This window comes from Centroberyx affinis, unplaced genomic scaffold (genome assembly GCF_046629955.1).
Source record: "Centroberyx affinis isolate AG114_WGS23_722 - 3 ecotype Tasmania unplaced genomic scaffold, CSIRO-AGI_Caff_v1 ptg002234l_1, whole genome shotgun sequence".
NCBI classification, from domain to species: domain Eukaryota; kingdom Metazoa; phylum Chordata; class Actinopteri; order Beryciformes; family Berycidae; genus Centroberyx; species Centroberyx affinis.
Genome location: NW_027280531.1, coordinates 196679 through 220723, shown reverse-complemented (window position 1 = coordinate 220723; position 24045 = coordinate 196679). Strand labels below are relative to the sequence as shown.

Here is a 24045-nt window from a genome sequence, read left to right as displayed (position 1 = left end):
ATATTGGAATAGTTTAGGTGCATTTTGTTTATTTATCCTGCCATTTAAACACCCGCTAAATTAACTTAAAATATATCCCACTTCTTCTCTGCCTAGTTTTACCTCAAAGACAGTTTGGGGTGAAGCAAGAGGTTTTAAGTGGGTTATGCAAGACTAGACCCTGTGGATCCTGGCATTGGTCCTTGCTGCGCCATTCAGCCTAGGCCACTGAAGAGGTCACATGGTGTTTTAATGCAGTGCCGGTGAACTGGGTCACCCCATCCCTGCTCAACTGTATCCACACCAGATGGAGCTGCAGGCAGGCCCAAACTGATCCTGCACCTCATTAATCAGGCTGGACCCTCCATGGGCGCTCTGGAATGTGATTTAGGGTGGGATGAGGGTGGTGAAAAATATCAAAAGAGCAGGATGCAGAGCCACAAAATTCATAACTTGAGTGGGGGCTGTACAATATATTTTTTTGTAGTCTGAACCTCACAGGGATCGCATAAAAAATGAATAAATACACATTTTTAATTGTGTATGTAACATTCAAGTGCACATCCTCAGAAAAAGGGGAATTCTTTCTAATTTATGAATCTGATTTTCCATTGACTAGGAGGGATAAGTACAGATATCATTAGGTGCAACAGTGACAATAAGGGTGGAAACAGCAATTACAGTTTTTCATACATATATTAATGCAATTTGAATACTCTAATATGATTCTATTCAAAGTTAAATACAAAGCATGATATCCTGACATCTGTGAGGGGCAGCAAGATAATACTCATGGTGCATGAGAGACAAAGGAATGAGTAAGGAAATAACTCCTAAAAAACCCACTGGAGTCATACGATAGATTATACAACTATCCAGACAATGAATTTCTCATTCCACACTGTACAATGCATTGCTTCTCTTATTGGTTACCCCAACACGATCACTAGAATGAGTCAGTCACTGTATCACACAGCGATCGTATGTCTGGTCCTTCTGGGGTTCGTTCTCCAAGGCTGGGGGTTTCTTCTCTTGGCAGTGAGACGGTCCCTGGTCCAAAATGTTCTGCAGAATGTCTTTGCTCTCACTAGGCGGAAGATTGTAGAAGAAATACTGAGGCGCCATCTGAATGAACCTAGCAGAGGAGGGGAGAAGGTTGTTGGCAAATACACACTCAAATGGTGTGTTACACGTTTTAGAGGATTACACATTAGGCTCATGGTAAAACAGAAAGTAATTTGTTGTTTAGTTCAAGTCATTTTAATGAGAGCAACTGATGTGTGTTAAATGTTGTAAATTCATACAAATTTGATTTCAACAGCACATGAAATTAGACAAAAACTGCATACCAGTCATGAAAATCCATTAGTGATGCAAACTTTTTGTCAATTTGAGTTGAATGACACCCACTCTTTGTTGGAAAGAGGACTTATATCTGCTCCTGACACCATTTGGAGTGAAATCGACGGATTCAAAAAAATACATTTCAGGATGTGGAACCTAAGAGAGCATGACAAAGAGCTGCAGAGCTTTCTCCTCCTCCATTAAGCCACAGCTCCACACACCCTGGGATCTGTGCAATCCCTAATCCCCTTTCTAACCAGCTGATGCTGGAGAACAGGATTATGATACCCCCCCTCCACCACCAATAGGACTCTAGTCTCTGCTGCACTGGGGCTTGACATCTGGCCCAAATGGGAAAGGGAATGTGTCTGTCTGATTACCTTTAAGCCCCTTCAAATGTAAAGATATGTGGGCGGTCTGCTGGGTTCTTTTAAAGCAATGACTAATAGATAGAAGACTAATGAGACAGTAACAGTTATATAGTCAGTTATGTGAATATAAAACAAGCACACAACTAGCAAAATTCAGTAAATATAGTAAAAACTAAATACATAAATGTGACTGAGACTTACTCTTCTGGTGATATGTGGGAGACGGTGCGGAGGCAGTTGTCCTCGGAGAAGGAGTGCTCGTGGAACAGCACCCACTCTGGCAGGCCCAGTTTGGGTGCCTTGGCACCGTAGCCAGACAGAGGGTGGATCTGTGCCACGTGCTTGTGGGTCAGAATGAAGTAGTTCCCTGATCCATCCACATCCCGCGCCACCTGAGGGCCATATGCACACAGACTCAGATGGATTTCCTCATGGGAATTAGATTTACTACCAAATGACTTGTTTGTAGGCATGTCAGTAATTGGCCTGTTAATGCACAATGGATCTGGAGGTTAATCCTTCAATTTGTGCGTAAATGCAATACAGTGAATAAAGTGTTTTTAACATAATAGTGAGACAAATGCAGGGTAGGTAGTGCCTCAAGATGTAGGCGTCATATAATTGTAGCATTTTCATTAGCATCTACAAGACATGAAAACTGTGGTAAGGCTGCACAGTTATGATGATGTCATAATCCTGATTATTTTTGCTAAATATTGTGATCATGGTTATTAAACATGATTATTAGTCTCTAATAAACAAAAAAAATGTTGTTTCTGAAATTATTTTCAACTACAGCAGGAATTCTAAATTAAATGAAATACCTCAGTATAACCAATATTACCAATATGCCAATATAGTTCCTTTTCACTGGTGAAATTCCAAAACTTTTCCATGACAATATTATTTTCCTCTAACAGGGAGGTCTTGGCTGTTTTGGAGCAAGTCACAGCTTCTTGTGAAATGTGTCAGAAAAGAAAAAAAATTCATGACTTTTCCAAAACTTTTCTCCTTTTTGTAATTTTTCATAACTTCTCCAGGACTGGAAAATACAATTTTAAAATTTCATGATTTTTCCAGGTTTTCCAGAGTTTAGGAACCCTGTAATTGTGAAATCTAAAATCACAGTAATGGTTATACATGTATAATGTATACATGTATAATGTATAACCATGTACGTATTAACTGTGCATTTCTAACAAGTGGTATGTATCATCAAGCTGTGTGATCTGACAATACCATACCATACCTGCATGAAAAAGCCTGCCAGCAGAGCTCTCTTAATGTTGAGGGTGTTGGTGCGGGATCCGAAGGCGGGCATGGAGATGGGCAGCTCGATCCTCCTCAGGGTGTCGGTGAGCTCGGTGCGGAGGGCGTCGGCCTTCAGCAGAGCAGTGTGGTTCAGATAGAAGTCCTGACAGAACTTCTCCACACTGCAGTCTGAGATGGAGAGAGTTCAGGAAGACATAAAGCTCAGTCAATGATAAACACACACTCATTAATGCAAAGTACACGTATGACATGATGATCATTATCATTAGTGTTACCATTATGTTTCTATTATGTTAAGCATCACAATCATCATCATTGTCATCATCATCAGGAGAGTACACTTGAGTTTTTCCACCATAAATCCCATTTTCATGTTGCACATTATCATTGCTTTTACTATTCAGAATTGTTGTGATTACTGCAAATTGCTTTAATGACAGGACATCACTGCAAGGCTTTTTGATGACAGCTGTGATGATTTTTTCCATTCTCTGATCTCACTCCACAGTACTTGTGTGTGTGTGTGTGTGTGTGTGTGTTTTGTTTTGGGAGGGGAGTTCTGCATTAGCTCACATGGATCCTGCTGGCTCTGTTTGAAGGCCTTGTAGATGTTGATGAGGGTGAAGTGGTCTCCCTCGGGGTGCTGGAACCTCATGTGGCACTGGGCCGCCTCTGGCCTCAGCTCCGCAGAGGGAGCCATAAAGCAGCTCGGTGCTGTGGAAGGGACAAGGTGAGAGCAGATGTTTAAACACTGATTGTGCTGTCAGCCAGATGGATGAGGTTATGTACTATTTGTATACAGTCATCAACGTGCAAGGACTTGCAATGCACAAATATGATACACAGTGTGTGTGTAATGTATACCATAAAGTGTACAATAAACACATACCGGCTTAGCAAAGTTAGACATGAACTAATAATCACATTATATACAACAAATGTGTCATATAACAGTCATTACACTACATGCAATGGGGTAAAATGTAGGCCTGCATTTGAAAGAACCAGGTTCCTGCTGTCATTAGTGCAACATTACATGTTTTGGATGGTGAGAAGTGATTAGAGAGACCATCACATAAATTAATAGTCATGGGTTTGATCCCTGCAGCATCAACAGCCATGTGTGCTGTCATAGCATCCTTGAACCCCCTACCTCATTACATTACATTACTCATTATAGGTCACTCTGGATATCTGTCTGGATATTAAAAGCATCAACTAAATGCTAAATACCTATACTGTAATAAGCGTGTTCACATGTCAGATCAGCTCATGTTACCTGCCAGCATGGCAGCGATGGTGACCACCTCGTTGACACAGTCGAACTCGCAGGAGGCCAGCAGGGTCTTGGCCATTTGGGGCTCCAGGGGGAACTCAGACATGATGATGCCCATCTCAGACAGGTTGCCATCATCATCCAGGGCTGCCAGGTAGTCCAGCTCCTCCAGAGCCTGCATCAGGCCCTCTGGATCTGGGGTGGAGAGGACAGGGACAGAGGTCAAGGATGACAGACCTTGTTTTTATAAAATTCAAACAAAGATACCATTTTTTAACACTCTAATACTTAAATGGGCAGTGGAGATTACTATAAATTACACACAGATAAACTTTGAATAAATGTGTCACAGATTACTATTCCAGTATTTATGCTCTCTCTTGAGACAAACTGCAGTCTAGAGTGGTGAAACCCTGTGACTGTTGCCCTAGAATAGACTGGCACCCTGGTGGGCAAGTTCCAATCAGTAAAAAAGGCAGCCACAGATTAGGATTTCATAATCCTCACCAACATCTGCCATACAGTATATCACAATGCAAAACAAAAGGTCTCAGGGTGCAGATATGAATTACTCTTTTGCCTTTGCAACGAACATGTTTTCCATAAACATCACAGTGAAAGGAAGAGACAGAGAGAGAAGGGGGGTGTAGAGAGATAATAGAGAGAGACAGAGTGAGAGGAGAGAGAGGAGGAGAGAGAGATTGATTGATAACTAGTTGTTGTATTTACTAATTTGATGGCTTATCAACTGTATATTTATTGTTTCTTGTCACTGTCATGTGGTCAAGTTGATTACTGTCATCTGAATTTGAATTTGTTGACTTTGCTTCGGCATTAAGTATTTTTGTATTTCATTCCAAAGCACCTTGAATTGAATTGAGAGACAGAGAGAGAGAGAGAGAGAGAGAGAGAGAGACAGAGAGAGAGAGAGACCCTTTATGTAGACCAGTGTAGATCAGTGAAAGCATGAGACAAAACTACAGACAACACAACAAACAATAACATCCACCTTGCGCACACACACACACACACACACACACACACACACACACACACACACACACACACACACACACACACCAGTTTGGCTATGCTCTAATCAACTAATGAGTGGTAAGTCTCTGATGCATGCTGCATCAGTGGGCTCAGAGGGGCTCAATGTGTGTGTGTGTGCGTGTGTGTGAGTGTGTGTGTGTGTGTGTGTGTAAGGGGGGGGTGAATAAATCCTGGGGAGCAGATCTCAGCACACGGAAGCAGGTCAGCTCTAAAACAATGCTTGCAGAACAGGGACTGTCAGTTCGACTGAGGCACGGCTCACTGCTCTTCAATAGAGAGTCCCTGTCTGTTCCGACCCAGGAGACTGAACTAACTGAACTAGACCCAAAAATCATATCACTGTCGCTAGAGGACACATGACATTCAGACAATTACACAGGCCTATCCAGTACAAACTGTTATTAATATAGTGTCATACATACTGACATTCATATCACCATACATGAATATTTGAATGTTTGAATATAGTAAATATTTTCAATAATCAACAGGGTCACTAGTAGAACTGTTGAAATGAAGTACTTTCATATGTAGTTCATTCACCTAAAACTATTTTACACGGATGGCTCTCATCTCTTTGTGTATTAGCAATACTGAGTCCAGATAGCCAGATGAAGTACCAGCCAAAGCGCTGACGCCACATTTTGTCACTTTAGGTGTCTCTCACCTGGCCTGTCGATGAAGTCACACTGGCCCAGCCCAGCGATCTCCATCCTCCTCAAGAAGAGCACAGTGGAAGTGATGTCAGACTCCAGGATGTGTGGGCGTATCTCATTGGGAAGCAGCCTGTCTTCTGGGTACAGACAAAAACACTTGCCTACAGGAGAGAATTGTCTATGTTAGACAGAACGGTAGATTTACAGAGATTTACACACCTCAAAATGTTGGCCCACTAGACATTTTGTCAGCCAGTCTGACTCCTCACCTGTTGGACCTGCCAGTTGTTTGCGACTCTTAGCTTGACATATGCTGATTGGCTGAATGACAGCTGAGTTTGTCCTGATCCTGGGGTTGTACACCTGCAACAGCATAACAGTGAGTTGACCTTGAGAATACAAATTAGCATTTGATTTATGTAGCTTTAAATACATGCAGCTATGAAAATATAGCTGCATAGCTTCATGTATATAAGCCTTAAGTGCACTTTTGTTCATTGTACGCTTATATGGAGCATTAACAAACACACTTTTTGCATTCAAGGTACTTCCTATCTGTTACTTTTTTGATCATACATTTGCACAAATCTGTACAGTAGTGTTTCCCTGGTTTCTTAATCTATGCACCAGGAGAACCCGAAAGCTGTCTCATCAACTTCTAGTGGTTTCCCCACATTAGTAGCAATATGTTTTCCTAAGCCTGGGGCTCAGAGAAAAACACTGCAATTTTTCATTTGGGTGCTGAGCTGAAAAGGTTTAAGAATTCTTGATATAACCAATTTTATTCTTTGCCATTACAGAACACTAGTATTTAAAAAAACATAAATGAGGCTTTCATAGGAATTACTTCAGTTATTGAATTTTGGGGTTGGCTATAAAGAGTACATTTACATCAAGATTGCAAATAAAGAATAACCTACATATCTTTTCTGGAGCCCTGCATCAATGACGAAACGTATTGAGCCGACAGCCCAGAAGAAGTCCTCGTTCGGACTGGAGGTGAGGAACACTCTCCGGGTCCTGACTCCCCCCTCCTCCCCCAGGATGGGCAGACTCCCGGCCCGGCCGGGGTGCACAGTGATGGGTAGGAGCTCACCCAGAGCGGGGGGTAAGCTGTGCCCCTCGTGACGCAGGATGTCATGCGCAAGAGCTATCTCCTAGTATAGGGTAAACAGAGCCAGAGAGAGAGAGAGAGTAAAAACACCATTGCCATTAGTTTTAATGATTATTTGGTAATGGAATGATTTGTTAATCTTTTTGAGAACTAATTTCTTATTTCACTTTTATTGTTAGTACTGTCATTATCATTTTAATTTGTAGTTGAGAGACAGAAGCCTCAGACTGAAGTTCTCAGACTGTTGACTGGTGGGAGATGGCATTATAAGCAAGTGTTTGTTCAGACATCACTCGAATAAAGAACTTTGAATTTCTCCCCAGCAACTTTGAATTTCTCCCCAGCTGGGAGAAAATATAGTCCATGTTTGCTGCATCCTACACAAGAACTGCCTCACACCTCACTAGTCATGCAGTGTTCCTCCTTACCTGTGCTGTGACCAGAAACACCACCACGTCCCCTTCCTGCTGGGAGTGGTGGATCTCCAGCGCCAGACGCAGAGCGGAGCAGAAGTAGTCGCCGCTGCTATCGCCGCTGCCGCTGTACACCGCCTCTACCGCGCCCGGGCTCTCCAGATGGATCTGAGGGAGCGCCGAGCCGCCGTAGTGGGCCAGCAGCTTGGGGCTGGGCCGGACGGCGGTGAGGAGGACCACGCGCAGCTCCGGCCTCTGCAGGGCGATGTCCTTCAGCAGGCCCAGCAGGACGTCAGTGGCCACGGTCCTTTGGTGCGCCTGGTCCACCACCACCACGCCGTAGCGCTCCAGCAGGGGGTCCGACATCATCTCCCTCAGCAGCATGTCATCTGTACAGTACCTGAGGTGGGTGACAAATAAAATGATGACTGACGTTGACAGGAAAAGATGTATAACAGGTAATCGTAACACATACATTATGACTGAATGTATTTGATTTGTGTAACTGTCTTTTACTTGATTCATACTGTTTGATTTATAATGTTTAGCAAGTCAAGACAACCTCTAGAAGTGGAATTTCATGGAATTTAATGTAATTCAATTCTGTTTCCTGCCATTCCAATTCAGTTCCAATTCTGTTTCCTTAGAGATGGATGCAATTCCAATTCCAATTCCAACTCCAGGAATTGAATTGGAATTTACCATGCATTCTCAATTCAATTAATTAATGGCCCCAACCTGGCATACAGATGACAGTGCACACATGCAATATACACTAATAGATGCATCTTCTCACATGAGTAAAACATCTTGTCATTAGTAAGTGGTGATATTTTTGGTATCAAAAACAAGGGTGATTGATCTACCATTTTTAATGCAGATTTATTTAAAATCCAAATTCATAGCAGCTTGAAATCAAGCCTCGAATCCCTCTAATTGTAAGTCTCTCACAAAAGAGTAGCCTGTAAGAGCGTTACAGTATGTTCAGGAGGACCATTCAGCGTACCTCAGAATGGCATCTTAATGAAGGGTGCTTTGTCTAGACTTCAGCTTTACCCTTATTAGTGTAATTTACTCTGATAATTAGTCTGGTGAGTGGATCCTTTCCGTTCTTACTGGCTGCCTGTTTTCTTAGTGCCCTCCCCTCAGTGTGTCTTTGTTCCCCAGCTGACTTATGAGAGGGACCAACATGAGGGAGTGTGACATATGGGCAGACTGGGAGCGGGGCAGCTGTGGAGGAGCCCCTGAAAAGAGGCCCCTCGAGCCTTTTGTTCACTTTCCTCTTAAGAGTGAGAAAGGCGGGGTGATTTAGCTGTGTGTAGTGAGCATGCATTGTAGTATTTCTGAGAAAAGAGAGAAAGAAGCAGAGAGACAGAGAGAGAGAGAGAGAGAGAGAGAGAGAGAGAGAGAGAGAGAGAGAGAGAGAGAGAGAATGAAGCTGCTTGTGTGTGTCTGTGTGCGTCTGTGGATTATGCAGTCAGGTATAGTTTAGCCAGACCTGAGGACCGTGTCGTTGCAGCAGCATGTTTCCAGGGGGATGCTGTAACCCACTTCATGGCCAATGTTGACGTCCATCTCATCGGCCACTCGTAAGGCTAGATCCACCGTCTGCTGCCTGTGAATCTGTGTACAAACCACCATGCCATGCCGATACTGGACTGACAGGCAGAATTCGGCACACCACTGAGGAATCTGTTTATAAAGAAGTGTGAAATAAGTTGATTATATCATAGATGCTTGCCTAGTAGAAGTTGATTGTAAGATGACCTGAATGCCTCCCTGTAAAAAAGTTGAATCTGGTGTTGCATGAATGAAATGTGCAATACAAATACCCTTTGTCATGGTATTGCAATCCAAAATGTCAAATACCTACACAAGAAGCCCTACATCACTCACTTGAGAACTCCTCCCAGTTTTGGCAGAACCACTGACAATGACAAACTGTCCTTTGACCAAAGTGTCCATGAATTCACACTTTGCTTTCCAAACTGGCAGCTCTTTCCTTTCCTTCAGCAATTTGTAAAACCTCGAGGAATAAGGCAGTCCATCAAACTGATTAAGCTCCAGACCGTCATCATACCCCATGTCCCCTTGACTCACAGCCTCTGTGTCTGAGTCGCAGGGTAATTTCTCCTCCATAAACTCCACTCCAGTTGCATTGGTAATGTCCTGCGCCATCGTCAAGATTCAGGGCGCTCCTATACACGTGAAAAGTGGGATCACACCTGGTAGGCTACAGTGACCGAGCCACAGGAATGAACCGAAGTTTGATTGTCTTCATAGCTCCCAGTAAACTATCGGACGGTCAGCGCTCAGCACAGTCCCGTTTCTGCAAATGAAGCCAGATGAAAGGCTCACCAGGCGGCCGGCCTGAATGTGGTCATGTGGCCACTAATCCCATACAAGTGCGTTCAACAACAGATGACACACACTGGTGCGAGGACAGAGCTACATGGGAAGAGACACAGAGGGGTTTGTGGTTTACAGTGAGAACTGTCTTGCACGTAAAGGCCAATATCTGTACAGAGTGTAAAGTAAATCTAACCACAATTAATTGTTCAATTTAGACGCTCCAAATGAATTATCTCAGTGGTTGCCAAACTGGGGTCCAGGGACAATGACAATGAGGACTTGTAATTCATTTTACGGTTATTTTACTCGATAGAAGTTAGCACAATGAGAATGTATGAGAATTACTGTTTTGATCACTTTTCAACCTCGTTCAACCTATTGTCACTCCACACACAATACAATTTCCAACTCTATACTAAATTATAACAAGAAAAAAAATCCTTAGGACGCAGTCTTATCAAATGGAAGTCTGTGGTCTAATGCACATCTATTTGGGAGCATCTGAATTAATCCTCCTACTTCCTCCACCTTTAAACCTGATAATTTGTCTGCTACCAGTTTGGCAACCCTGGTGTTTTATGATTGACAGATGCAAAAAGAAGCACGCATGCATCATCGGATAGCCTATTCACTTACAGCCAATTAGAACAAGTAGCCTTTTGCAACAGTGCATAAAAATTCCATGGGCAGGTTTCCATAGCGACCGTAAACTGCAGGCTGGTGAGGTGTGAAGAGGTGTCTAGTTTAGTTTTGCAGCCATTCTGCTACTTAACGTACTTCAGTAACGCAGGACAGTCTTCATCTCTTCTTCATTACTGGATTACGAAATTAGATTATTTTGTTGAACGAACGAAATGTTGCCAACACCGGCCTTAATGACAAATCCAGGTATTTTAACTTTATCCTTAACGGATTAGTGCTAAATCGACGACGTGTGTTAACACTTAACGTTGACACTAACTTTGCCAACGTAACGTTAGCTGCTACAAATAGCCTAGGAGTAACTGACAGTTACAGGAACGTTAGATTTATTTTACTGGCTTCAATGGTCTGGAATTAACTCTTCTTTTTCCACTGACGTTGGTCAGTGATTTGGCAAGTTTGTATTTCTTTGTGTGTGTACTTTTAGGGCCCTCCAGTGGCCAGTAACCGCTAATGCGCAAGCTAAAGCCATGTTGATTTTTATCTGACCCTTGATTTATCCAAGGAGTGTCGACTGAGTTTTGCTCTTTTACAGCAACGCCCAGCTTTACATTCATACAGGTCCACCCAGCACTGTCCTCCTCGTTAATATGAAGTCACACATCATTTCACTGCTGTGGCTAGCTAGGTATATTGTGTCGACTCATTAACTCACCCGTTCTCTTTCCCTGAGAACTTCAATCACTTGATCTTTCTTTAGGTTTCCAAACACCTTTAAAGCCACCACAACCTCCTGTGATTGGTAAAGCGAGTCACCACAGTATTGAGCTGAGCTGGGAGAATGAAGGCTATGCACGACAGGGGCCTCCTGAGAGATGGACCATTTTTTCTATTGAGAAGATGGACCAAAAGTCGCGCACATATGGGACTGTATATGTGTGGGTATCATAGGCTTGGATGCAAAATGTTTTGTCTCATGCAGATACATTTCAGATAATCCTATGCAAGCTGTTTTGTCTGTCAAACATTGAACACAAACATGCACATATAGACATAAGCAAACACCAATACTGATTATTCCTGTGAGCATTTGTTGCATGATAATTTGTGATAGCCTTTCCTCCCCAGTGGCTACAGCAATCACTACTCTGCTGAAGGCCTGGAGCCCCACACTCACTACTTGTTCAGATTGAGAATCACCAGCCCCACAGGAGAGTCCCTCTACAGCCCGCCAGTGTCCGCCTTCACCACCAGTGAGTGATGCTTGAACTACCGTTTGCATTCATACAACATTGCCCTGCAAGGATAAAAAGGCAGTAACCCCAATTTTGGTTGAAAATTAGCTTTTATGTCTTTTTTGTTAGTCAGCGTTAAGTTAAAGGAGGATAAGAGGATAAAGACCTCTTACTAAGTCAGCAAAACACCATCAAAGATCATCTTATAGGTCATTTGGCTAGGCAGTAAAACGGCTTTAAAGTCTTTGAGTCTTTGCATGATGACATTTTTAGGCCCAGGGAAGCAGGTCATTCTCCTGACGTAGATAGAAAAAGTTTAAAGCAGCTATAACAATGACTTTGTTGAATGCCCTCTTGTTATACAGTCTCTTGTGCAAGATAAAAATAAGATTCTATGACTAAGATTCATGCAGGACACTTTCGATAACTGATGTTGATGTGACACAGGGGAGCCTCTGAGTGGTAAGAACCTGCACCAGGCAGTCAACATGAATGATGAGGAGGAGGTGAACAAAGTACTGCAGTCGGGGTGAGTTGACATCACAGTGGATGTGGTGGGTAGGAAGAAAAACTCGCCCTGATAGACGTGAAAAGCCCAAACATTACTATTGGACTGTGGGGGATTACAAGTAGTAGTGATAGAGGTCTAAGTTATTGAGCTGTAATTAATTAATTACTCACTTATTCCTCATTTCAATATAGATGCTCATCTTGGTTTAATAGGACAATGGAAGGGATATTGTTTTTTTCCACCAGATCCTGAATAACTTTCTTATTCCAAATGCTGAAGTTTGGTTTGGGAGAGATCTGATTCTTATCTGTGCTAGCATGACAGAGCAGCTACCAGCGCTTTATTAGGCCACATGGCAGCAACCTGACTGCTTTCTTTCCTTCTGCAGCACAGTCTATGTGAACGGCACTGATAAACTGGGCCTCACTCCTCTCATGCTGGCTGCACAGAAAGGCTACACAAGGTAGATTGTTTTGTTCATGTTCATTTAAAATGGTTAGTGTTAAAATTCATGAATGATTTTGAAACTGCTATGTCCTGTCCTGTGATGTCCCCCGCTTCAGAATAGTTCACAAGTTGGTGGAATATGGTGCTGATGTGAATATGAAGAATGGCAGTGGAAAGGACAGGTAGGTAATACAGTCACAATGAGCGATGTAAGATTCAACACTTAAATCGGAATTTTTTATATCTGGGACAGGAATGAACATTATGAGAGTCTTATTTATTGTACGGTGGTGTTTTTGAGGTATTATGTTTTATTTTAGTAATAATAAGTAATTAGTTAATATTAATATTTAGGGACAGTGCATATTAATGAACATTTCAAACCCACTGTAAATATGCCAGATTTAGCCACCAGGTTAATTTTCATCTGTTGTCTCTTGGCAGGTTGATGTCAGATTTAAAAATACATATACATATACATACATAAATAGTATAGTATATTATGCTGTAATACTGCAAATGTAATACTGAATTTTTCTTGGGCAGCCTGATGTTAGCATGTTTTGCGGGCCACCTGGATATAGTGAAGTACCTTAGGCGCTTTGGAGCTACTTGGCAGTCCCGGGACATGGGGGGCTGTAGCCCTCTCCACTGGGCTGCCGACGGAGGCCACTTGGCCATCATAGCATACATGATCCAGGATGGCTGTGAGGTGAGACTGGCCAGCTTTCAAAATACCAGGGTTTTGCAAACCTGCATTTGAAAAATTTCACCCCCCCCTCTGGCCTGTCTGATATTTAATTTAGTGAATAAAGCAGAATAAATGCATACATATTCCATCTGGCCTAAAAGGCAGAAATTACTGTGCTTTCTTACCATAGCTGGATGTGAGGGACGACGTGTCCCGTTGGACCCCTCTGATGAGGCTTTCTGCAGTCAGTGGGAATCCAGCAGTGGCCTCTCTCCTCATCAGAGCCGGGGCTGATGTCAACACCAGGGATAAGGATGGCAAGACACCGCTCATGGTAAACTTAACAGATTTTTAGGTTACACATATCAGGACAGACATTGCGGAAAACAAGCGTTTTTTGTATATCTAGGCTGGATATTTTTTTTCTGGACTATACCCTTCACATTCCAATTACTCTTCACTTTCCAGGTTTGACATACTTTGCCCATCTTCTTTAGACTGGTCACTTAGGAAGTCTGAGGTTGTACAGTTTTAGATCTCATACAAGTGAGTGCTGAGCTTCCCCCCTGCCCTTAACCTTAATGCTGGAGATTTTGTCCCAAGAGACACTCATCTGGGGTCAGTTCTGCAATGTCCTCACAAATGATTTAGGTTAAGGAGTGTTGGAGTGTTGATTGATCCTTAATCAGGACTCAAGGGCAACTTCACCCTGTAGTGCGGACGAGTACGCTGAGGCAGGATAACAAGATAATGTAGTCGAACAGGGAACCACTCCAGTGTTTGTAATGCCTGGTGCTGTCTGACAGGTGGCAGTGCTGAACAACCAAGAGAAGCTGGTCCAGCTGCTTTTGGATAGTGGAGCAGATCGTCATGTAAAGAATGAGGTAAGAGATTGGTGGAGCTCTTGTATTAGTCATTGGAAAAATGACACGCATACCTTTGAAAATGTCACATAGTCACTTGTGCTGGTGTTTGTCTCATTGCAGTTTGGGTCTGGAGCAGCTGAAATGGCAAATGCATTTGGAAGAGAGGTGAAGTATTTTCGATGACATTATTTTTATGTTGTTGGTTATTATTTCCAGAAATGAGAAAGCATTGTTCATTGTTTGTTGCTTTCCTACAGAATATCATCAAATTATTAGAAGAAAGGAAGAGCATAGAACATTAGAGTGAAGCCTAAGGAACAACTATTGCTGTTTCCCATTTGCCTTCATAACTGTCTTTTATTAACATATTTTATGTATTCATAACATTTTACATGTAAATGCTTAAAAAATGAACATGTACCAGCTAATGCATACAGAGATTGACTTGATATTCATAGTCTGCTTATAGGTTTCATCGCACAGGTACTTTTGTTTCCAAATAAAGGAAACCTTCACATCTTCCAAGTGCTTGTCTTATAGTGAAGAGTTTCAGTGGCTCTGTTATGGTGTGGGCTGCATTTTCCTGGTTTAGGTTTAGTCCCACTCATCCTCTTAGAGGCCAAGGGAGATGCCAGTAAATACAAAGTTAGGGCATTAAATTGCTTAGACAGTATTGCCTAAATATGTTTTAAACCATTTCTGACCATATGAGAGACTCTAAAGCACTGCCACCTCCATCAAAACCATCAATACACATGTAGAGCCTACTGTCAACATGCACTGGATCTGTTCTCTTGGATTGTAGTTAGGTTAAGACTTTACAGTATGTAATGTTCGCCTTTATTTTGACAGTTACTTGTAGATTCAAATAGCTGCTATACAGCTATTCCTTTGTGTCATTTTTTGAAGTAATTTTTCTTATGTACTCAAAGAGAATGAAAATAAAACAACTGTAAACAATCTTAAAGGAACTTTTATTTCACCGTTCAAATCTCATGGTTTGACCCTATGAATTTTATCCTCAACCACTGTCTCTGGCCTACAGGTTATTTGCTAAAATTTCAAAATCATGTATTCATTATCCAATGTAGATGGGGCATGGTCTCAATGCAGATTTTATATTACTGTGCTTGTAAAAAACAAACAATAAAAACAAAATGCAAAAGACATGATTACTGACATACAATATTTACACTTTACAATGGCTTTTGAACATGTTACAATTATGCAAATCAACACAGTACATTTGGGATTTACAAATGGCATTAACATTTACAACTAACAGACACAGCACTAACAAATATTTTCCAATGGAGCGCAGTTACTGTTAACTATCTGTAACGGTTGCAAACACATCTGAATACTTCTAAAAAAAAAGAAAAAGCATTACTTGCACACTTACACAAATGTAATGTAAGTATGCAGGGCATTACTGGTGCTAGTTTGTAATTGACTTCATCATTCCGCAGTGGTGAGAAGACATGCGCTGCATTTGGATATACTGCAAATACACAATGCGTTATCCAAAGCTTGATGGTGATCACTGACACAATCAAAGACAGAAAAAGAGTGAACACTTGTTCTATAAACTTTTCAACACATGAAACTCCTTGGATAACAGCAAATCAACAACAAATACATCAAGGAAAGTGCCTAATTCAAAGTGCAACGCCAAGCTCCAGTTTTAATGAACAATGCTTTGAATGGATGAATCATGTCTAACTCCAAGAATAACTGAGCCATACAAAATCCAAATGGAATGTTATGAAGGCAGAAAAGACGAGACAGATACGGTAAAATATCTTGTTGGACAAAGTCTAGGCAGGGCTTGGAAAGCTCACAGCACTGAAGTCATCCTCCTTGGCTCACACACTCAAGTATCAAGTGAGTGAAAATGTTAGCACTCTCAAACACCAGAGTTATTGTCAAGTTATTTGGTGTTGCTGTAATTCTCTGGAACACAATCAGTCTGTCAAATCCGTTCAGGGTCTGCAGTCTCCGCCAGTGTTAGGAGTACATGTTGCAGAGCGTCCAGCAAATACCCCGAGCAGTGTGTCATAGAGTGTGTAATATGTGTGAAAACAGCGTTTTTCAAGTTTGCACATTACTACTAAAGTGAACTTATAAGGGAATAGGCTAGAGTCTAGAGTCTAGGCCTGTTGTCAGATTGTAAAATGAGCTATCAGATTTATCCTGTGATGAAAACTTCAAGGTTAGAGGCTTTAATGTGGGCTTTAACTATTTGAATCACTCTTTTAGATACAAAGAGCATGACTGTAAAGTGTGTATGAATGTAGAAACTGCCGTGTGACAACAACACCATTTTCACTGAAAAAACATTTTGATTAAAGTATACTGTATAGCACCATGGTGATATGGATAGAGGAATTTAATGCATCATAAAAATCTGGTGAAAAACTGAATGACAAACTCAATGACAAAACCCTAACACTGCTCTATGGGCCGTAAGTTACACTGAAGACTTGCTGAGTTGTGCGCCATTTCCCTTCATCTTAGTCCACAACAAACTTTTTTTGCCCTTCAATTATTCAAGCAACTTCATGGGTTATAAAAAAACATCATATATTTCAGTATTTCGTCCCAGAAACAGTATAAAAATCACCAAAGAATGAAAAGGAAATTCCCTAAACGACACCATGTTTAGTTTTTTTTTTTTTTTTCATTTTTCCTTGGGGAAAATCACTCTTTTTCAGAGTGCTCTGTGCACAAAGTAATAATAAATATCAAAGTTAAATAGTTCATTGGTACCTGAGCGAGGACAACATAGCACCTTACAGAGGCATAGCACCAAGGCATGATGTTAGCCCCCTTTCCCTAGAAACTCAGAGACACCTCCAACTGTCCGAAAGGTCTTATAGAGTCTTAGTAAGTAGTGCAAATCAAGAATGTTTCCGTCTGTTGGCAGGAGTGCTGCTCCACCATGACACTGAGAGCTCAGCAATCCTTGTGAGTCTTTGGTGGTCTAAAGGGCAACACCGGCACAGGCCTGAAATGTAAACACAAGCATGAATACAGGACATCATGAAAAATATCCCCAAAGTACTGTGATAGACTCAGAATCAACACATATCTACAACATAACAGCTACACTACCAGTCAAAAGTTTGGACACACCTGATTGAATGTACTATGTTTTTCGTTATCTTAAAGCCATTTTGATCTAAAGGCTTATGCTTACATGCTTGAAATTAGTTTTTTAGACAAATATTAATAGTGAAGTTGATGCCTATGTATGTAAAATATAAGATAGTTTTGATTTGTTTATCACTTTTTTGGTTGCTACATAATTCCATTTGTGTCATTTCATAGTTTTGATGTCTTTACTATTATTCTAAAATGTAGAAATAAAGAAAAATGTGGCATGTCCAAACTTTTGACTGGTAGTGTACATGATTTTCTAGTTGCATGAAATACCAAGTTCACATCAGGTGAACAAACATATGCATATATAACATATTTTATTGTTGTCATTTTTTCACCATCAAAAGTTTACATCAAAAAGTTTACAAAACTTTGGTCCAGTGGGAGAATGGTGTGAGACTGACCTGCTAGGTAGAGGGATAGTGGGTAGAGGCCTGGGCACAGTGGGGATAGGTATAGGGAGGGGTCCAGTGCCGGGGATGTGGACCCCTACTGCAGCGGGACTGTGGCCCAGCCGAGCGCTCCTCCCCAGCGGGTCGGCAGGTAGGGGCTTCTGGGGCGGACTGGGCTTCTCAAAGTCCTGAGAAAGACAGGAGACACGTTCAGTTTGGTTAGGTCCATATGTGTTCATCATATGTGTCTATAAAGTAAATGAGAATGCTGTAAGTGATTGTATCTTTCACATCTTTTTCAGTTAGAGTTAAATCTTGCTACATTTATATAGGCATGTAATCAAGGGTTTTCGATGTAGACAAAGTCAAAATTAAATTTGTTCTGACTGAGCAGTTAGACTTTAAGCCTTTTCCAAAAATCCATCCATTTTCAAATGCAGTTTCAGATTTGCTCCAGTTAAAGCATCACAACTGGACTTGGTCCTTGATAGACAGCTCTACCTAAACAAATGCTTAAATCCTTTCAGTCATGTACTGTATGTTTGGAGCATTTGCTCACACACTGGAATGCCTTGGCTCAGCATGTTTGCATCATTTGAGTCAAAGGAGCTGGTAATTTGTGCCAATCTGGCAACAGCAGTGACTGTTCTGTATGCCAGAATTTATTGTGTGAATTCTTTAAATAAATACCCTATTAACTAACCTAGATTTATTTGAAAAACACCATGAAGCACATTATTCTTATCTTGAGACAGTGTATGGAAAACAAATTCATGAAAAGTAAATAATATGAGACCTTTAAACTCAGCAGCGAAGCTATCTAAAGACAAAGTGGACACATCTTTCACTAGAGGGCACTGTGTTATCATTATCTTTCCCATTCCCCACAGCTAACATGAGCTGAATCCTGAATGCCATCCTTGTCTCCAGCACCTCTGTGGCACTGCTGTGAGTCTAGAAGGTTATCTGAATGAGGTGCCATCATGTGTTACTAATCTACAGTGAGGAGGCGAGGCAATGACAAACATCTGCTACCAGCAGCCCAGCTGCCGTCACATGCACACATATATGCACAGCACCTCTCCTGCCCTGCACCCCCCCATCCCACCCACATACCTACACGCACACACCACCACCCCCAACCACCCACCGACCAACACACACACACACACACTCACACACACACACACAAAGGAATAAATGGGAGGAACCTTGAGCAATATGCTCACAGAAAACAAGTTTCACACATCATGCATGCATAAGACTTAAAGAGCATAGCTTGGTATGCTTTGAAACATTTATGATTGTGGTCAAGTAGTGACCGACTGTATTCCTGCCACATAGACATACAGAGTCACACATAGACATACAGAGTCACAGAGTTCTTGACCTGTGTGTGTTCACTGCCTGATCTAGAGGAGTAGGAGAGTGTGTGAGGAACCCTAACCCTAATCCAGCACAGCAATGTTTCACATGTCAGCAGCACTTGCGTGAAGGTGATTTGCGCCAGCAATGCATGAGTAACCGAATAACGTCCGATGAGAGCGCTTATTATTACATTATGTGTGTGCTTTGCCCATGAATACGTAATTGTGGTGCTTTGGAATGGGCGGGTTAAATATGACATACAGCTGGAGACAGAAAACAGCATAATGCCTGAGAGGAAAGTTGAGCAAACATCAAATGAGGCCACTTCAGTGATTCTATGAAATCAATGATGTCATTAACAAGCAATAACGTGAAACATAATGACTTATTCCAACCACATATGATTGCTACATCAGTCCCAAGGTATCACAACTTAAGTTACAATATTATATACTGCATGCCTCAGTGAATTGTGAGTCAATAAGAGGTTAATAAAAAAAATACAGAAGGAAGCAACAATTCACAAACGTATTAGTTACCAAAAAGATGGCATATAATATTAGCTGAGGTGCACTGTAATAGCCTCTTAACAGAAAAAAAAACGATCTGTAACTGAAATTTGCCATTAGAAACTCAAAATTCTCAAAATGTGATCACCTTCTGCAAACAGCAGCCCAAAGCTCCTCTGGTGGAGTTTTAAACACAAGAGGCTCCACAGGGGTAGAAATGTTATAAAGCTTTAATCAGATTGAGCTCGGCTAACAACACAGCATGTCTATCGTACTCAGATCCTGCTTTTCTGTCTCGTGGATATTCTCCTGAGTGGCTGAGAGGTTGGGGGTAATGAAACTGACACAGAAGAAGATTTATCTATTAGAAAATGCAGGAATCCCATCGGAGGAATCTGTGTGAGTATTAACTGAAAATAACATAGACGCTTACGTATTACATGGACTCCCACATACCATATACCACCCACTGCGCTCTTCAGTTGACACACTTTGCTAAAGCACACACTCTACTAAAGCCTTAAAATCTGCAAAGAGAAGATTCCTACATGTGTAAGGGGCAGTTTAATAAAGGGAATAAGAACCCGTCCTCTGGAAACATACAAAATCAGACTGATTTTCATATGAATGTAAAGAAGAAAGAAAGATGTAAATTGATGCAATCAGTCAAATACAAGAATAATCTAGGGCATTCTATTATCGAGAAAACCTTGTAATTCCAATTTTGGTGATTGTCATGTTTTAATTTAAATTGAAAGATTACACTGTCCCTAATGGGATGAGAAGGTTCTATGACCCTCAGGCTTACAAAAACCTTTCAAAAAACCCATTGGATAAACTGAAAAAATGCATGGTCATGTTACTAAAAACAAGGCTATTTTTCTTAGCTCCTGAAAAGCTGACATTTTGGAGATATGAAGTTTTCACAGTGCTATGCTCCAAGTCTGCTTGTGCAATTCACCCAAACAGCCACTTCTCAGATGACAGTGTATCAGTTTCCAGGTTTGCTTCACATTTATTTTATTGTTCAGGTATCATTACATTTTGTTCCTTTAGCCAGCCAAAAGTCTAATAATAAATGTAGCTGTTTGTGAAATTCTCCGCTCTCACAGTGTTTGCTTCTCATGTACTGCCTCGTCGTAATTAGGGTGAACACAGGCAGGATAGGCTTTGTTCTCCCTAAAAAAAACAACTCCCCCCAACGTAGACACAAATGGGGGAGCAGTCAGCACACAGGCACGACGATGGGCTATGAAACATTACTTTAAAACAAGACCTACCAAACATATTGGCATAGACAGGGAAGCAGGTTGTATCAGGTATTACAATAAACTTGCAATACCTTTGCTTTTTTTTAAAGATTTATGTCCTGTATGTCCTGGCTGGCCTGTTATCCATTCCCAACAGAATCATCTCTTTTGTGTCTGACCTACATTTGCCTTCCTTCCCTAATCACTGCTTCTGTTTCATTAAAGAAAAATGAGCAAGCAGATAGTAGGTAGCAGGGTTTCATTGTTTCAGCAAGCAAGTGCACAGTCTATTTTTAATGTAAACACTGGCCTCTCAGCGTAAGTGCATGTTTGTGTTGGCGGCGCACGTTCATCGCTATAAAGGGTAATATGCTGCAAGGCTTGACATGGACACCACAAACACGTCTCCAATGCTGGATATAGGGGCCATTGTTACTGCTGCTCACCTGAACTATTAGTCATTACCTTGGGTGGAGGAAAGATTGGATCTGTACACGCCTCCCTCTACCTCCTTCATGCTCTGGCCTCACATCTGGGATTATGTTATGCTCTTTGTCCAACAGAGAGAAAAGTAATCTCACAAAGTTGATGTCCTCCCTGTTTTTATAAGGAGCGCACATCTGCCAACTGCCAGTGCGCCCCGCAGTGCCTCATACGGCACAGACAACCGACACAATGCTCCCCGCTACACAGATACACAAATGGGATCGGGATTTGGATCAAGTGCGTGAGCAGACAGATGGATTTACTATCTCCACCGCATCCAATACTGTCGGCTCAGCAGAAATCAGCCCCTTACTCAGGAGTTGGGTCGCAGGGAGTGAGAGGGATTGAATTCTGCTGTCGATATGCGGGCAAGCAAGCTAACTGCAGTGCGGAAATGTTCTGATATCCAACATGCTGTTTTTAGTACGACATTTAAAGCTGTGGTCTGCAAGAAAACTTTAGCATTTTAAACTATTATGAAAGAGTTTATGTCAAGTGAAAGCTATAACCTTGACTGAATTTATGTATTTTTTAATTTCTTGGGCATCTGTGTTTTATCATACAACTCAAACTAGAGAGAGACAAGAAATATTGCACCATTCATTGCTCTTCCTATTCATAAAAGCATTCTTCATCATCACCATTTTTTCCATACAAACCTGGTCCATTCTGTACGCTGACTGCTGGCGGGGCAGACTGTGGAAAGGTGGCACTAAAGGCGGCGAGAGGGACGTGTGGGCAGGCAGGGCCCTGTGGTGGGGCGGGACGGGGGGCAGGCTGGGCTGGCCCACGCTCAGGGACACGGGCATGGGCTGGCTGATGTGCAGCGGCTGGTAGAGGGGAAGTCTGCGCAGGCTGTGAGAGTGGAAGTTGTGCGGAGGGAGAAGAGGCTCCGAGCTCAGGAGAGATGGCTGAAAAGAGGGTGAGAGAGAGACAGACACTTTATTATCAGTTATAACATCAGTTAAGTCTATTATTTTTTCCACCTACCACAATTTGTGCTCTTCTGCTCTCGTTGCCCCTGGTAACCTTTTACCCCTATCAGTTAGTCTTGTAGTCTATGTAGTACTCTTGTATGACAATAATTCAATGCCTCAACCTGGGATTTTTAAAGTGCAGTCCAAGCACAAAAAGTAAAACTTTACCTCTGTCATAAAGCCATCATTAGTGTGAAATTGCTGATGTCAGAGGCAGCCGTAAAACTGGAAAACAACATTATTAGATATGACATCCTGGAATCGTTAACGCCAGAATCTGACCACATGTCCTGACCAGCTGTTACCCCTCCACTCCAGAACGAACCAATGCTACCTAAAATGGCTGGACAGGCTTTGGCTGCTGGACAAACATGTGCGCGCACACACACACACACACACACACACACACACATACGCACACACACTGCAGTTATATACCAAGAGAGCTGCTGTGAGGCTTCTGGACATCTGGACATCAGCAAGTTGCTGGAGCGATCACCATGATTAGAATGGACAGGCTGTTTCACATAGTCACACAGGTGGAGAGGATACTGCTAACGATGAGTCAGTAAAGTCCATTGGAGCAGAGGATAAACTGGACTAACCTGTACCCAGGCTGCAGTCAGGTACATGTCTATGCCAGAGTCAAAGGAACTGTGTGTGATATTGACAACCATGAAACAAGTTATAGACTTGTGTTCAGCAGGATAATGAGCTACTGGTGTGCTCAGTTTGTCATTTTGGATAACAGGAAAATGAAGTTACTATTTTCAATTTTATCACTGCAGCTACAGCTTGTTCCTGCTGTTCAACTCTGACAGAATCCTGATGAAGTCAGGATTGTTTTCAACCAGAGTTTTTTTCAAGATCATGATGTACCATCCACCAGATCTCACACTGCCTCGATAAATATTTGACATTAAAGTCAATCTATGCTATTAAGAATCACATTTACTTTCACAGTTGCTTAGTCACTAGGCTACAATGTATGTAACCTAGAATGTGATTTACATTAGTTTGTTGCAAATAAACACACAAATACAGATCAATGTAACCATGATCCATCCACACACACACACACACACACACACACACACACTGACACGTGAATAAACACGCCTTTAGTTTGTCGTACACATACAAATCACAGATAAATCTGCCGCAATGTTTATCTTTTCAAAACCAATTTTCTCCTCTCTGTTCCCTCCTCATAAAAAAGCTCTTTATAACAAACAGAAACATTACAGCCAAATAATATCCTGATATGGATTGTCTATTCATGTAAATAGAGCAGTCTCTCAATTAAAGCTTCTCTCCCTACAATAGTGGCCTAATTAATATTTCTTTGAGAGAGATACTGAGGCTGAATCAATTACCCAGCTAGCCGTCATCTTGTTTTGTCAACAAGCCTGGGATAAATAGGTTTGGATAAGCATGACAATTCTAAGCCCAGGCTTAGTTGCAGGTTAGTGTCTAGTTGCACGGCTCTAATAGAGTGTGATTACGAAAGAAATCAAATCAAATGGGGTGTGACAAAAATGGGCGTGCGCACACGCACACACACACACACACACACACACACACACACGCCTAGACACTCGTATGCACCCATATACATACACCTACATATTTGCTCTAGCCCGATACATACAGGAACAGACAGATTCTAGAGAGAG

General features: G+C 41.7%; 3 protein-coding genes across 3 annotated transcripts in view; 1 reads left to right on the top strand and 2 right to left on the bottom strand.

Annotated features, from left to right (window-relative positions):
• Window positions 1-939: 939 nt before the first annotated feature.
• dhx32b (DEAH (Asp-Glu-Ala-His) box polypeptide 32b) lies at window positions 940-9659 on the bottom strand. The gene is made up of 11 exons (XM_071532708.1): window positions 9378-9659; window positions 8980-9173; window positions 7497-7881; window positions 6875-7111; window positions 6224-6317; window positions 5966-6115; window positions 4246-4437; window positions 3540-3680; window positions 2944-3134; window positions 1896-2086; window positions 940-1114 (listed from the first exon to the last, which is right to left on the bottom strand). Exons 1-11 carry the CDS (start codon window positions 9657-9659, stop codon window positions 940-942), a joined length of 2232 nt encoding a protein of 743 aa, XP_071388809.1.
• A 274-nt stretch (window positions 9660-9933) lies between these two features.
• On the top strand, window positions 9934-14527 carry LOC139655313 (fibronectin type 3 and ankyrin repeat domains protein 1-like). Its single transcript, XM_071532686.1, has 11 exons — window positions 9934-9985; window positions 11236-11413; window positions 11604-11728; window positions 12158-12239; window positions 12610-12684; window positions 12785-12850; window positions 13215-13380; window positions 13550-13693; window positions 14166-14243; window positions 14346-14390; window positions 14483-14527. Exons 1-11 carry the CDS (start codon window positions 9934-9936, stop codon window positions 14525-14527), a joined length of 1056 nt encoding a protein of 351 aa, XP_071388787.1.
• A 2653-nt stretch (window positions 14528-17180) lies between these two features.
• adam12b (ADAM metallopeptidase domain 12b) overlaps window positions 17181-24045 on the bottom strand; it is a 73655-nt gene continuing 66790 nt past the window's right edge. The window contains exons 21-23 of the mRNA XM_071532698.1: window positions 22052-22303; window positions 17792-17967; window positions 17181-17232 (exon numbers count right to left, since the gene is read on the bottom strand). Coding sequence (XP_071388799.1) covers window positions 17181-17232; window positions 17792-17967; window positions 22052-22303 — 480 coding nt within the window. The remainder of the gene's footprint in view (window positions 17233-17791; window positions 17968-22051; window positions 22304-24045) is intronic.